The following is a 13,921-nucleotide window of genomic DNA, read 5'->3' on the forward strand; positions in this document are numbered from 1 at the left end:
AGACCCAAAACTGCATCTACCAACAGGTAATTAAAGGGGGAAGGCATTTTCATGTAAGATGTACTTTTATATCAATACCTTAAAAATGCACATAGGTAGGGCTAGGAAGTTGATGAAAAGTCATCCTTTCTTCTGAGCCTTGAAGACGATGCTAAACCTGATACTAGTTCGTTTCACTAATCAAAAAACATTGTTTTAATTTTGCATTTTCCGATCTTTTTTGGCATTTAGGTCATTCTCAGTATTTTTTTTTTTTCCATTTTAAAAATAATTTTTTAAGTTTTTTGCTCCTTTCCTGTTGTTCTGTGAATTATAAATGCATTTGCTAGCATAACTTACATATTTAAATTTCCTAACTTGGTCTTTAGCAGATACACCATTGAAAATATGGTTAATGGAAAAGCCTAACATATTAATGTGGTAAATTAATTTTTCCTCCAGCAAAGTTAAAATACACATAATTACCCACCTTTTTCTTTTCCTTTGATAGTTCTAAACTACAGAACAATGGGATTTATAATTATTGAACAATTCTCTTGTAGTTTAGGAAAAAATCAAGCTTTCATTTTAAGAGGGAAAATTATTATTAGTAATTTTAATATTCATAAGTCATTTTTTTAGATTTTTCGTTCATCAACTTCCGAGTCTTGAACTTCAGTATTGAAACAATCCCTTGATGCATTTCTTATTAAATAATTCTCATCACACTGCACACATATGAAGAAGTAATTCTAGAAGTAGCATTTTTAATATGTACTCACTAATCAACATTTTCCTTTCAAAATGTATTTCTTTTAGAGAAATAAAATGTTCCCACATTATCTTTCACTGAACAAGCTAAGAACTGAGCTCACTTTTAAAATGATATTTTCTTCCAACATTTATTCTTCAGTTCATGAGCTTTAAAAATATTAATTTTAGTTTTGTACTTTCCAAAAACCCATGAAGTTATAAATATAATTAATTCCATCTGGCATAATACTGAACAACTGACACACGGCATACTGGTATCTTAGAAACTACTAGAGATAAAAAACATAAGATCTTGAAAAAACAGAAAATATTACTATTACTAGCTTATTTTACATAATTAAATCAATCTATGCAATTCCACAGATAATGTGAAAGATATCAGAGAAATCTTCTCAATGTTTCTACACATAGTGTTAAATTTTCAGATCATTCGTATGAGAAACTGATAACGTTATTAGATTAGGAAATGATATCAAATTTATTGAAACACCCTGTATGTTGGAGTTACATTATTACCTGTTATATTCTGTAGAAATATAAGTGGAATTTTCCTCTGGCAACATAACTGAATGAAATGTGTTCCCTGAAATCAAACAAAAGAGATTGCCATGAGTAACAGAATGAAAATATAAAAATGTCGCACATATATGTTAAAATGAAACAGACACATTGACCATATGAAAGAGTGCATATAACTGAACATAAATACATTCTTTAAAAAACTCAGGATAGAACAAAACCATACAAGCATATTATATTGGTATATACAGTGTGTGTATATAATAAATTTTATAAAAGCTTGGTCTCTTTTACCCACCGTCAAATTTAGTAACTTAATTTAAAATTGCTACCTAAATATTCATTAACAAGTGATAAGTTTATTATTCAATCATATTCATATTTAGGAAAAATCAAATTAAAAAATTACTGTGTTTATTTGTTGACTTGACTTATGACATCTGTTTGAAAAAGTGAAAATGTTGTGAATACAAAGAGAGTGTGCCATAAATGTCAGTACAATGAAATCTACAAATATGCAAGTACAGACATAGGAAAGGCATATACAAGTTACATACTGAAAGTCATGAGCCTTGTTCGATTGCTCTTAGGCCTTGACCATTTCGGTTGAAACCACATGTATGACAGGTACAGCCACCTCTCGTCCACTGTATGAACCATATGCTTGTGCATGCACACGTTCGCTGTCAGTGCTGTCGATAGGATAAAAATGGCATCCACGGACAGTTCGTTTCATCAATCTGCCGTCGTGGAATTTCTAGTAAGTGAAAACGTTGAAGCTGCAGAAATTCATCAGCATTTACAGAACTTCTATGAAGATGCCTGCATGGGTTACAGTACAGTGTAAAGGTGGGTGATACATTTTAGTGAAGGTAACACAGGAATCTAATATATAAAAATGGATGTATGTGTGTATGTCTGTTCCGGCGTAACTCTCGAACACCTGGAGCAATTTCAACCAAACTTGGTACACATATGACTTACAATCTGGAAAGAAATACTGTGGGGGTAAGACACCACTGGCAGCCCTAGGGGTGGGGGTGGGAAGGGGGTGGGGGACCTGTAAAAATAATTGAAAAAGACCGATAGTGTGGAATCCATAGTTTTTGGGGTTGATACGATGAATAGTGACACTCCAAATGCCGTTCAACTCCAAGTTCATCATCTATCGGAATGGGAGGGAGGGAGGGAGGGGGAGGGGGAGAGAGAGAGAGAGAGAGGGAGATAGAGAGAGGGAGGGAGGGAGAGGGAGAGAGGGAGAGGGAGGGAGAGAGAGAGAGAGAGAGAGAGAGAGAGAGAGAGAGAGAGAGAGAGAGAGAGAGAGAGAGAGAGAGAGAGAGAGAAAATGCTAACTAAATTTACAATATTCATTAACAAGTGATAAGTTGTGTGGAGGACAACTGTACGAGAAATTGCACATTATTCGCACATTGGACACAGTGCTATACCGGACATCATAAAGACTTTTGGTTATCACAAGATTTGTTCCAAGATGAGTGCACGATGAAGAATGAGGTTCACCAGTGGTTACGTCATGCTGAAACAGACTTCTACAAGAGTGGCATTTTCCAGCTGACAAGTGTAAAAAGATAATAGGTTATGACACAGGTGGGGTCAGAATACTCACAAGTTCTTTTAACTCACGATCAACCGTCATTCTCACTAAATAAGGGAAATACCTTGAGAGCAGACTCAGAGAAGAGCACTCCGTTATTTCCAATTATTCCCACAGGATATCCATACAGCCTTGCAAAGCCGGTCACCAATGTGTCTCCATACTTGGCTTTAAATTCATCAAACTTTGATCCGTCAACAAATCTTGCTATAACCTGAAAATAAGAAACAATTAATCTATCAAGTTATTCATAGTTGCTAATAACGTAAGAATAAGATCAAATCTAGGCACATCAGGAAAATTGACAACAGTTTTTCTGATTCTTGGCATAAAATTTTGCAAGCTTATTATCTAATGAATATAAAAATATAACTTGCATGCATTAATTAAGGAGGTGAATGAACCAATCAGATTCTTCATGGAATACTTGACACGGTAAAATATTGCTTATCTGTAGTGGTAAATTTTATCATTGGTCCATTTTTATTGTATGACTTTATCAGCCAATACCAACCAATCTATCCCTCTATCAACAGATAAAGATTTAGGTCATATTACAGTTCTCACTCCAAACACAATGCTACCACAATCAACGGGAAAAAGATTGAAAATTGCCTACTACTTTCAACCACAGCTGTAACCTTTATATCTAACTTTACCTACTTCGCGGACATCAAATGTCTTCTTCAGATTGGCGCCAACGATTCCATAGAGATCCTCTGCAGGGTACTTGGGCTCTTCATAGGCAGTGACTGTGACGTCTGGCTTCTTCTGGTAATTGAGATTCTTAATAACTCTCCTCGTTAGATGAATGGCATGGTGGTCATCCACGGCGTAGTGATCCGTCACTCCTGATTTACTGAAAAAGTAAATGGGATTAACAAACAGCCCCAAAACAGATAAAAAAAATGTTTCTAGTAAATTATGCATGTAACTCAACTCACTTAATACTCTGGCAGTTTGTTTCTTTATACAGCATATTTGCAGAACACACAATTAAACCTACAATTGTATCAATATATGCTGTATAAAACACACCTTTGTTATCAGTACTAGACCATGATGCAGAGAATGGATCATTTTCACTCACTAAATATTTTAAATACAGAGAACTGATGCACTCACTTTTTGGCAAAACTGTTTTTTATTGGTGTTTTATTAATTTTGGTGGGCACTGCCAGCATCCTAATTGGCACTTGCTACACTGTTGCTTGGCATGCTTCTGTTGTTTTTGGTTTATCGAATGCTGTTAGGTGTGGTGTTGTCATCTGCCTGCCATTCCTTTGTGTTAACTACAGTGGTAGGGGGATCCATGTATGGTGCGCTTGTCCGCTGTTGATTTCGCGTCTATGAGGGTGTGCAATGTGTGTTTGACATGTACTTTTTGGATTTTGTGGTTATTGTATCTGATATGCTTAACCCTTAAAAGATGGGCTGAAGTCAAAAGTCCGATGAATTTCAAATTTTGTGTAAAAAAATAGTTACTTTCACTTCTTTTTCTTCTTCTGATTTCGGATTTTCTTTCCCATCAGGATTATAGCCCAAAGTTTACTGAACAAAATGAGGTATCATTTGTATGTCTAATGTTCTTAGTCCCAGAAATATAAAATTCCATTTAGAAGCACGCAGAAAACACACTAGGCCTTAGTGCAAATACCTGGAAAATCAGCCTCAACATCTAAGGGTTAATGAGTCAGGTGGTGGGTTGTTGCTTCTTTTTTATGTTGTTTTTTCTTTCCCATCTGCTGGATCCTTCATTCATTTACAGATCAGCCAAAGTAATGTAACTTGTTCTCAACATTCTGCCTCATACGCGCCTGGCTTATCAATAAAGGAGAAGAAGTATCACTTGTGTTTGTTGGATATTTTGGCACTTGGTTTGAGAGCTATTTTGTTGTAGGGACAAAGGGCTTTGGGTATGTGGTTGGATAGTAGGGTCAGGCTGACAACAAAAGGGCACCTAGAGGCATTCGACAAACTAAAAACAATAGCAGCATGCCAAGTAACAGTGCAGTAAGTTCTAATGAGGATGGTGGCAGTGACCACTGAAATTAATAAAACATCTTCAAAAACAGTTTCGTGGGAAAGTGAGTGCATTTATTTACTATCGCATCCCTCATTTCAATAACATATGTACAGTGTAAGTATGGTTAAGGTGATACCAATGTCAGTGGTATCGGAAATTAATTACAGATATTGGCTGATACTTTTCCAGTCTCACAAGTACAAAAAAATGGCACATGACACTTTTACAGAGTCTAAATATTCTGGAAATTATGCAAAATGTATAACACACATAATATTTGCAAAAAAATTGTGTGAAAAATGGATTAAATGATTATCACATGAGCAAATACGAATATATTAAATAAAAACTCTGGTAGATTGCTAAACTGATAATAATACATATATTAAAATTTTAACTATTCTAATATGAGTTTCTAATTTATAACTATTCTTACAATGAGTGCACCGTTAGAAATTTTGGAGTTTCTTAAAATTAAACACCTTCTGATGTAAACCCTTCAGTTCCTGACAATGCCATGTTTGTCTCATTTAGTGTTGCTTTTCTGACACTTCTGGTTAATCGCAATGATGAGGATGAATGCTGAATACAATACATGAAATTGATTAAGGGACTTTCACAAAGGAACACCCATGTCTAAGCTGAGACTTAAACCTGGGACCATGAGCCCAGCATTCAATAAGCTCTGCTGCTGAGGTGACAGTTCCTGACAATGCAATGTATATAAATATCTTACCGTGTCTCAAGTCCTGTAACATGAATGAAAGCAAACAAGAAGTTCGGGAGAAATAGCATTTCTAACAAGTTTTGTCAAAGTGTGTTGCAAGTCCATTTTATGTTCAGTTAGGCTAATGGGGCCTGGACCTGGAGTTTAACCCTCCATCATCTGCATCCTCATTGCAGCACAAATGTCACTCAGTGCTGCCTCATCAAAACCAACGTTATTTACATGGATTATTGATGCAAATCGAGCTTGAATTACACTAGCACTTACTAGAAATCAGGCGAAATAAACATGAACGCCAACATGTCCATTTCGGACATTTTTATCAGCTATTAAAAGAAAAGTAAAAAAAATGAAAGTCTCTCGTAGAATTACAAGCTTAGACTCTTGAAGCAAATGCACCAAAATATTATTCTAAAAGTAATTAAAACTGTGCCATATAAAGAAGGCACCAAAAAATTAACTCACCATTCACAAAATTATCAAAGTATTTTCCAAAAATATTCAATGTATTTTTCAAATCGAATTGAAATCGTACAACTTATATGGTCGTAGAAAGGAACTATTTGTTCCAAAACTCGGTGTCAAAATCTTACTGACTCGCTGAAAAAGCAATCAAATGTAGAAAACACACCTCGAAGAAACTTACAAAATATTTTTTAAATATTCAAATCTCAATGTTTCTCGTACTCTTATGAAGTATACGTAACAAAAGACATACTGACTCAAATATAAGGAACCTAATGGCATCACTTTTCAATATCGTTATTTTGACAACTCCGACATTTCGTATGGGTCCTGCAATGGTCTCTGCATACAAATAATTTTTTATTCCGAACAAAGTACGGTGGTTTTATTCTTCTTATTTCCCTCAAATTGATGGCTGGCGTGATGTTATTTAAAATTTGAAACGTTCCCGCGTGCGGTGCTGAGTGCTGCCAAAGGGGGACCGGTTACTTCACAGACGTGTAAGCAACTGAAAGAACGACAGAAAAAAGGCACCATTGCCTCCATGTTTTCGGGAGAATAGTTAAGATAAGTTACCTACACTGATCGCAACTCCAACTGGCGGTTGACCTTGATGGCTATATCTGGTGCTTTCTTTCCCCAAATCATTTTCGGGGGGGGGGGGGGAGGGGGGTGGTCCGATGGGTGTCAACAAACTCAGTTGCGAAGTAAAAGCTGAAGGGATCACCTCGCTCTCCCGAAGCAACACTGCCAAGCATACTTCTGTTTTTGCCAGTTTTCTTTATATGACTGTAGAGTTGGAAGTGGTCGGGGAAAAAAACTGGCTTTTTTTGGAAAAACCGGAGTTTTTTCCCCGGGGGTTTTCTGGTTGGACTTTTTCGGCTTTTTTTTACAAAAGTGTCTCAAATCAATGAAAATACATGAGTTGGCAGTATTTTTTCTATTGCATTGTTTTCGTTTATCTCCCTACTGTAAAATAGACACTAATTTCTAAATATAAAATACAATTTACAATATGAAATTCGTAGCTAGACAAAAACAGTGTTTTCAAGAAAGCGGGCTTTTTTGAATGAGCGGTTCTTTCCAAGTGTTATCTTCATATTTTGGTCGACTTATTAAACATATCTCTGTAGTATAAACATATTCACATAACTAGAGTAATTTTGTATGTGTTTTTAATATAACCTAATATGTAGTATTATATAATTTTCAATGTTTGAATTTGTTATAGGAACACGTACATGAAGCAAAAAAGAAAATACTGCTCTACCTTTTGAAAATCTAGTATCAAATCTCTTTATGTTAAATTTTGTGTTCAGTAATATATATTTGTATTCTGACTTTCCAGTACATCATGTATAATTTGGTTAAATGACCTCTAAACCTGGTCACGGAGCAACTAGTGAAGTATTTTGGCTGCTTGTTGCAGTGGTTCTCGACCTTTGAGAGACCACAGCTCAGTAAATTTATTTCTTACAAAGTCGATTCCCTGATCCCAACAATTTCACTCATAAATACATTTCTGTAAAATTTCAATGTACATTTCACTCATAAATACATTTCTCACAGGGAATAAGATTAACAAGTAGTGTTGTGTCATCTCTTGTTAGTGTTAATTATTAATAAAAAAATTGTATTTTATATACTTTTGATTAATTGAATGTAACTGCTACAATTAACATTACAATAAAATGCAAATAAAAATAAAATGTGTGTGTTCATTTAATTTTCCCTTCCTAAGTGATGATACACTAGAAATAAATATGTATGATGCAAATTCCGGGCTTTAAACTTTGAGTAAATTCTTTGGGGTCCGCGAGGGTGAGTGATCTCTGAAGGGGGTCCGTGGCCTAGAAAAGTTCAAGAACCGCTGGTGTAAGGCATGTAGGAAGGCCAAGACGAAAGGAGAGATAACGTTGAGATGGACCTGAAAGAAATCGACAAGGATGGAAAAGATTGGATTGATCTTGCCCAGGATAGGGACAGATGGACAACTTGTCTTGCTGCAGCCATGAACCTTCGCATTTAAGAAGGCTAGAGAGAGTTAGTATTTTTATAAAGCTTCTACCTGCAGCAATTAATAACAAAAAGTTTGACATTTTGCTATTCTAAACAAAGGTCTTATTCAGAAATGTTGTATAACGGAAAGGTATAAAGGCTAAGTGAAAGATGCAAGGCATCAGGTGATCTAGTGTGCTTATCATTAGTAACCTCCCTGTTTCACAGTATTCTTGATATAAAATCTTTTTTTAAAAGATCAAGTGTTGAACTTGTTTTGTTTTTTAACTGCTGTAGGTAAGCGTTTTATTACTACTTTATATGTTGAGTGCATTTTCACAGATAACAAGCAAGAATTTTAGTATGGGGAGCATCCTTTTTCTTAAATCAGCAACTCTTAGCAAATTATTGGTTACATGACTTGAAATAGTTGCATGGGAGTATTAAGAAATATAGTGCTTCTTTATTGTTTAATGCAAATAACATTGCAATCATTGGGAAGAATGACTTTAGAAATTTTACAAATGTTCAATTTCATGCATGTCTCCTTAACACCAGTTTTTACTGTGAGTGCGGAGAATTCATGTTGAATTTGTGGTAAGAACAACCAAGAAGGTTAACTTTCGCATAATATATTTTAACACACACATGCACAAAATTTCTCTGGAAGAATAAGACTTGCACTCTGTTTGGGGACGCTCACCTGCAATGCAAGTCAGCCCCTCCAAGGTCTTCCGCCGTGACCTCCTCTCCCGTAGCAGCCTTCACGAGGGGAGGTCCCCCAAGGAAAATGGTGCCCTGCTTCTTAACTATGATACTTTCATCTGCCATAGCTGGAACGTAGGCACCCCCAGCCGTGCAAACACCCAGGACCACTGCCACCTGGAAGAAGAAAATAGAACATTAACTTGCAACTAGCACCATAGACTGGCATAAGATAATGCATTTTTATGCATATTTTACATATGTTGTAAGAACAAATCTGGATTTGAAAATTTTGACAATTAATTACAAAATGCACCAGTACATTCCACAATACACAAAAATCTGCACTACACAGAGAAGAGCTGTACAACAAAAAGTTATACAGGGGATAGAATGCATTGCCAACCTCACAAAGATTCATAAGATAACATGACAGTTAAAAAGGAAGATTACTGAATACCTTAGAACAACACCAGGATGAAAAGAGTCCTTCAGTAGTTTTCCAACTTCTGTATTAATATCACCTTTTGACATTATTATATGTACATAATAGGTAGGGACATTGAATTTTCGCAATGCACGAAATTGCGAAATGTGAAGAAAAGAAGCAATTTTGAACATTCTGCACGTAACTACACCTCCAATGATGAAATATGCATGAGTTTTATTCGCGAAGTAATGCAAAATGTGTGCTCTTCCACGAAATGAATGCTTTTTCACGAAATAACCGTGAAATATTATCAAATTAAGTAGAAAACACGCAAAAACCGGCAATCAAGGTTGTGCACGTAAACTGTCAATTTGTAATGAAACGTTTGCCTTAAGTTTCCTACCACTTGCAGCTGAAGAATGTTTTATCTTCGATCACATCAGAAAGACGTTGCCTATCCTTGCCCCACCCAATCACCGCTACTGGCAATTACAGTTGAAATCTAAGTACTTGTGTATGTGTACAGTATATAAAAATGAAGTAGTTTATCAATTTATAGCTCTTTTGTATGTTGTTTCCTCTCATGATGAAAAAGTGTGTGCAATTTTTTTTTTCCACCACTGGTATATACTAGGGATGGCCAAACGGGTCCGGATCCGAAAAATCCGGATCCAAATGTTACGGATCTGGATCCGGATCCAAATGTTACGATCTGGATCCGGATCCAAATGTTACGATCTGGATCCGGATCCAAATGTTACGGATCTGGATTCGGATCCAAATGTTACGGATCTGGATCCGGATCCGAAAATTCCGGATCCGGGTTCAAAAGTTTCGGATCCAAGAGTTTCGTATCTCAATCCCATTATAATATTACCACACCTTAAATGGTATTATGATCTTCGATTACAAAGAAATTTTTCATCAGTTAGTCCTACAAGAATTTTTTTAAAGTGTTCTTCCTAAAATACTTTGCTACGCATCGGCTAACACACTAATGCACAAAAATAATCTTACTTGTTTAACATAAAATGTCAGAGGTGATTTTGTAAATGCCATCGAAACGAATATGTATTCATTCGAATGTGTTGGAAATGGAAACATACATAAATGTGAGACATTCCATTCCAGGATGAAACCTTTAACACAATATAACAAGATGGAAATGTTATACAAAAATTATACAATTTTTCTACAGTTACAGTTTTACAAATTAAAATAAAAAATTATAATATATGAAGTGTTATATAATTACAAAGTGTAAGACGAACAAGGGAGGTTATCTAAGTGTCCTCCTCCGATTTCCATGAAACTTGGCAGGTGTATAGAGGGGCCCAATGGAAGAAATACATGTTTTTTTGTTTCAGCTAAAAAACTGTTTCAGGGGGCAAAACCCCCTCAAATGTCAAGATGAGGACAAATTGAAGTGAGGATCTGACCCCTGTGCCCCCCTCCGATTTCCATGATACTTGGCAGGTGTGTGTATAAACGGGCCCAAAGGAAGAAATACGTTTTTTTTGTTTCGGCTAGAAAACTGTTTTAGGGGGCAACCCCCCTCAAATGTCAGTATGAGGACAAATTTAAGTGGGCATTTGACCCCTGTGTCCCGCTCCGATTTCCATGAAACTTGGCAGGTGTGTATATAAACGGGCCCAAAGGAAGAAATACGCGTTTTTTTTTTGTTTCGGCTAAAAACTGTTTTAGGGGGCAACCCCCCTCAAATGTCAAGATGAGGACAAATTTAAGTAGGCACTTGACCCCTGTGTCCCCCTCCGATTTCCATGAAACTTGGCAGATTTATAGAGGGGGCCCAAAGGAAGAAATGCGTGTTTTTTTTGTTTCGGCTAAAAATCTGTTGTAGGGGGGCAACCTCCCCTCAAATGTCAAGATGAGGACAAATTGAAATGAGGATCTTACCCCTGTGTCCCCCTCCGATTTTCATGAAACTTCGCAGGTGTATAGAGGGGCCCAAACGAAGAAATACGTGTTTTCTTGTTTCGGCTAAAAAACTGTTTTAGGGGGCAAAACCCGCCTCAAATGTCAATATGAGAACAAATTGACGTGGGGATCATCTGACCCCTGTGTCCCCCTCCGATTTCCATGAAATTTGGCAGGTGTATAGAGAGGACCTATGCCCTCATTTCTTCGTATGACATATTTACGTGGTTTCGGGGTTAGATGCCCACTTCAATTTCTCCTCATCCTGACATTTGAGGGGAGGTTGCCCCCCCCCCTAGAACAGATTTTTTGCCGAAACAAAAAAAACAACATATTTCTTCCTCTGGGCCCCTCTATAAATTTTTAGCCGAAACAAAAAAAAACACGTATTTCTTCCTTTGGGCCCGTTTATACACACACCTGCCAAGTTTCATGGAAATCAATATTTATTTTGACGCCTTCAAAGTAGTCCCCATTTGATGCAACACACATATGCCAGCATTTTTTCCAGTCTTCAAAACACTTTTTATAGGCACTTTCCGGTATGGCCTTCAGCTCCTTCCACGAATTTTGCTTTATGGCTTCAATCGAGTCAAAACGGGTACCCCCAGAGTGGCAATTTTAGTTTTGGGAACATAAAGAAGTCACACGGGGCCAGATCTGGTGAATATGGTGGTTGATCGATGTTTTTTTATTGTGTTTTTAGCCTTAAATTCAGTCACAACTGTCACTCTATGCGATGGTGAATTATCGTCGTGTAAAATCGATGAATTGTTCTTCCACAAATCTGGCAGTTTCTGACAGATTTTCTCATGCTAACGCTTCAATACGGCCAAATAATATTCTTTATTGACCATCTTTCCCTCTGGAACGAATTCATGATGCACCAAACCACACATATCGAAGAAAAAAATGAGCATCACCTTGACTTTTGAGCGACTTTGACTTGTTTTTCGTTGTTTTCGGTTTTGGCTCTTCTTTTGTCCTCCATTCTGATGACTGTTGACTTGTTTGCATGTCAAACTCGTAGACCCATGTCTCGTCACCAGTTATGATGCATTCCATGAATGTGGGATCAGAATTGATGCGATCAAGCATGGCTAAAGAGACCTGCTCACAGTACTGTTTTTGAAGAAAATTCAGCTCTTTAGGAACAAGCCACGCGGCGACACGTCTCATGCCCAAAATCGAACGAACAGACTTGTGAGAGATGTTAAGGTCACTAGCTATCTCTCTTAAGCTATAATGGCGATTATAGAGCACAATTTCCTTCACTTTTTCGATGTTTTCATCAGTTGAAGAGGTCGAAGGTGGTCCAGAAAGAGGCATGTCTTCGACGATCTCTCAGCAGTTCTTGAACGCTTTGTACCACTCGTAAGCCGTGTTTTGATAAAACTGATTCACCATAAGTCCTTTCTAACATTTTTAGCAAGTCACCACACGGAATTCCGTTCGCAACACAAAATTTAAGGCAAACTCTTTGTTCAATAATTTTGTTCATTGTAAAAATCGTGATGCACTACTGAAGTGGACTGATTCAACCAGCTGCTGTAAACAAACTGGTTGACAGATCGCGCTCATGTTAGGCATAGTTATTAAGTACGGTGCTACCAACTTACGGGGAAAAAAATATTCTTAAAAAATCATTAGCGCAGGCCTTTTAATTACAAATTCCCGGTACTTTTTGGACAGAAGGTATTATGTTCTTTCTTTCAGAATGGCAATTATAATTTCAACTGGTCTTTTCATTGCACACAGTAGTTTATAGGAAATATTTAGCGTCACATATGTGTAGGATATGCTTGGTCTCAAAGAGAAGATAACCTCAATTAAATATGTTGACTTTGTCCAAAAAGGTTATTTCACAATAAAACGATTACTAAAAAGTTATGGTCTGGGATCTGGTCAGATATCACGACTGAACAGATTGTGAAGAGTTGTGAGGAATGGCAGAGGAGTGTTTCAGTACTAAGTGGAATCTTGGAATGTCTACTAGTTTACAGATAAAATTGAAGAGCAGCATATTGATACACAGAAGTCTTATATATCAATGGATAAGCAAGACTTCCAGTTCTTTTGATAGTGATTCTCATCTCAACCACCATTCCCTGATTTCAATGGTATGGAGTCAATAATTACAGAAGTAACAAGGGATAAGGAAGTATATTCTCCTGCCTGTTTTCAGTGATAAGGTAGAGATGCGGAGAACCAAGAAGTCCTCTCTTTATGATCCTTTGTTACCACTCTCAGAAAGTAACGAAGTTGGAGATGCTATTTGCATCATTGATGGAGAATTCTTGATTCAGTGAGTTATTTGAAAACAGTGATAAATTCTTGATAGGTGCATTATTTACGTAATGAAACACTGCAAGTATAATACCATCATCGTCTGGGATGGATACCATGTGAATGTGATAGAAAAAATACCAAAGCTACTGAACGTGCTCATTGACTAATAATCTCTTCTAGAGAGTTTAAATTTCATGAAACCATGCTTGCGACAGCAAGTCAAGGCACGTTTAATTCAAATGAGAGGAACAAGGGACGCCTCATTACAATGCTGAACGATCAAATAGGCTGACGAAGATGCATGCACATCATCAACACTGCTATTGAAGGAACCTCTGTGAGAATGTGTGAAAATTGTAGGTGAAGATGTTGACATTTCTTTATCCTCACTGCCTTAGTTGGGTCAATCAAACCTACGTGCACTTCATAAAGCAGGGAGAATATACATTTGCATTG

At 36.8% G+C, this 13,921-nt stretch overlaps 1 protein-coding gene across 1 annotated transcript in view; it reads right to left on the reverse strand.

The window, feature by feature from the left end:
• Mccc2 (methylcrotonyl-CoA carboxylase subunit 2) overlaps positions 1-13,921 on the reverse strand; it is a 37,740-nt gene that overhangs the window by 13,333 nt on the left and 10,486 nt on the right. Inside the window, exons 4-7 of the mRNA XM_083143140.1 lie at positions 8,807-8,985; positions 3,551-3,746; positions 2,952-3,101; positions 1,270-1,336 (exon numbers count right to left, since the gene is read on the reverse strand). Coding sequence (XP_082999266.1) covers positions 1,270-1,336; positions 2,952-3,101; positions 3,551-3,746; positions 8,807-8,985 — 592 coding nt within the window. The remainder of the gene's footprint in view (positions 1-1,269; positions 1,337-2,951; positions 3,102-3,550; positions 3,747-8,806; positions 8,986-13,921) is intronic.

Source organism: Lepisma saccharinum, chromosome 21 (assembly GCF_977018435.1).
Source record: "Lepisma saccharinum chromosome 21, izLepSacc3.1, whole genome shotgun sequence".
Classification (NCBI taxonomy): Eukaryota; Metazoa; Arthropoda; class Insecta; order Zygentoma; family Lepismatidae; genus Lepisma; species Lepisma saccharinum.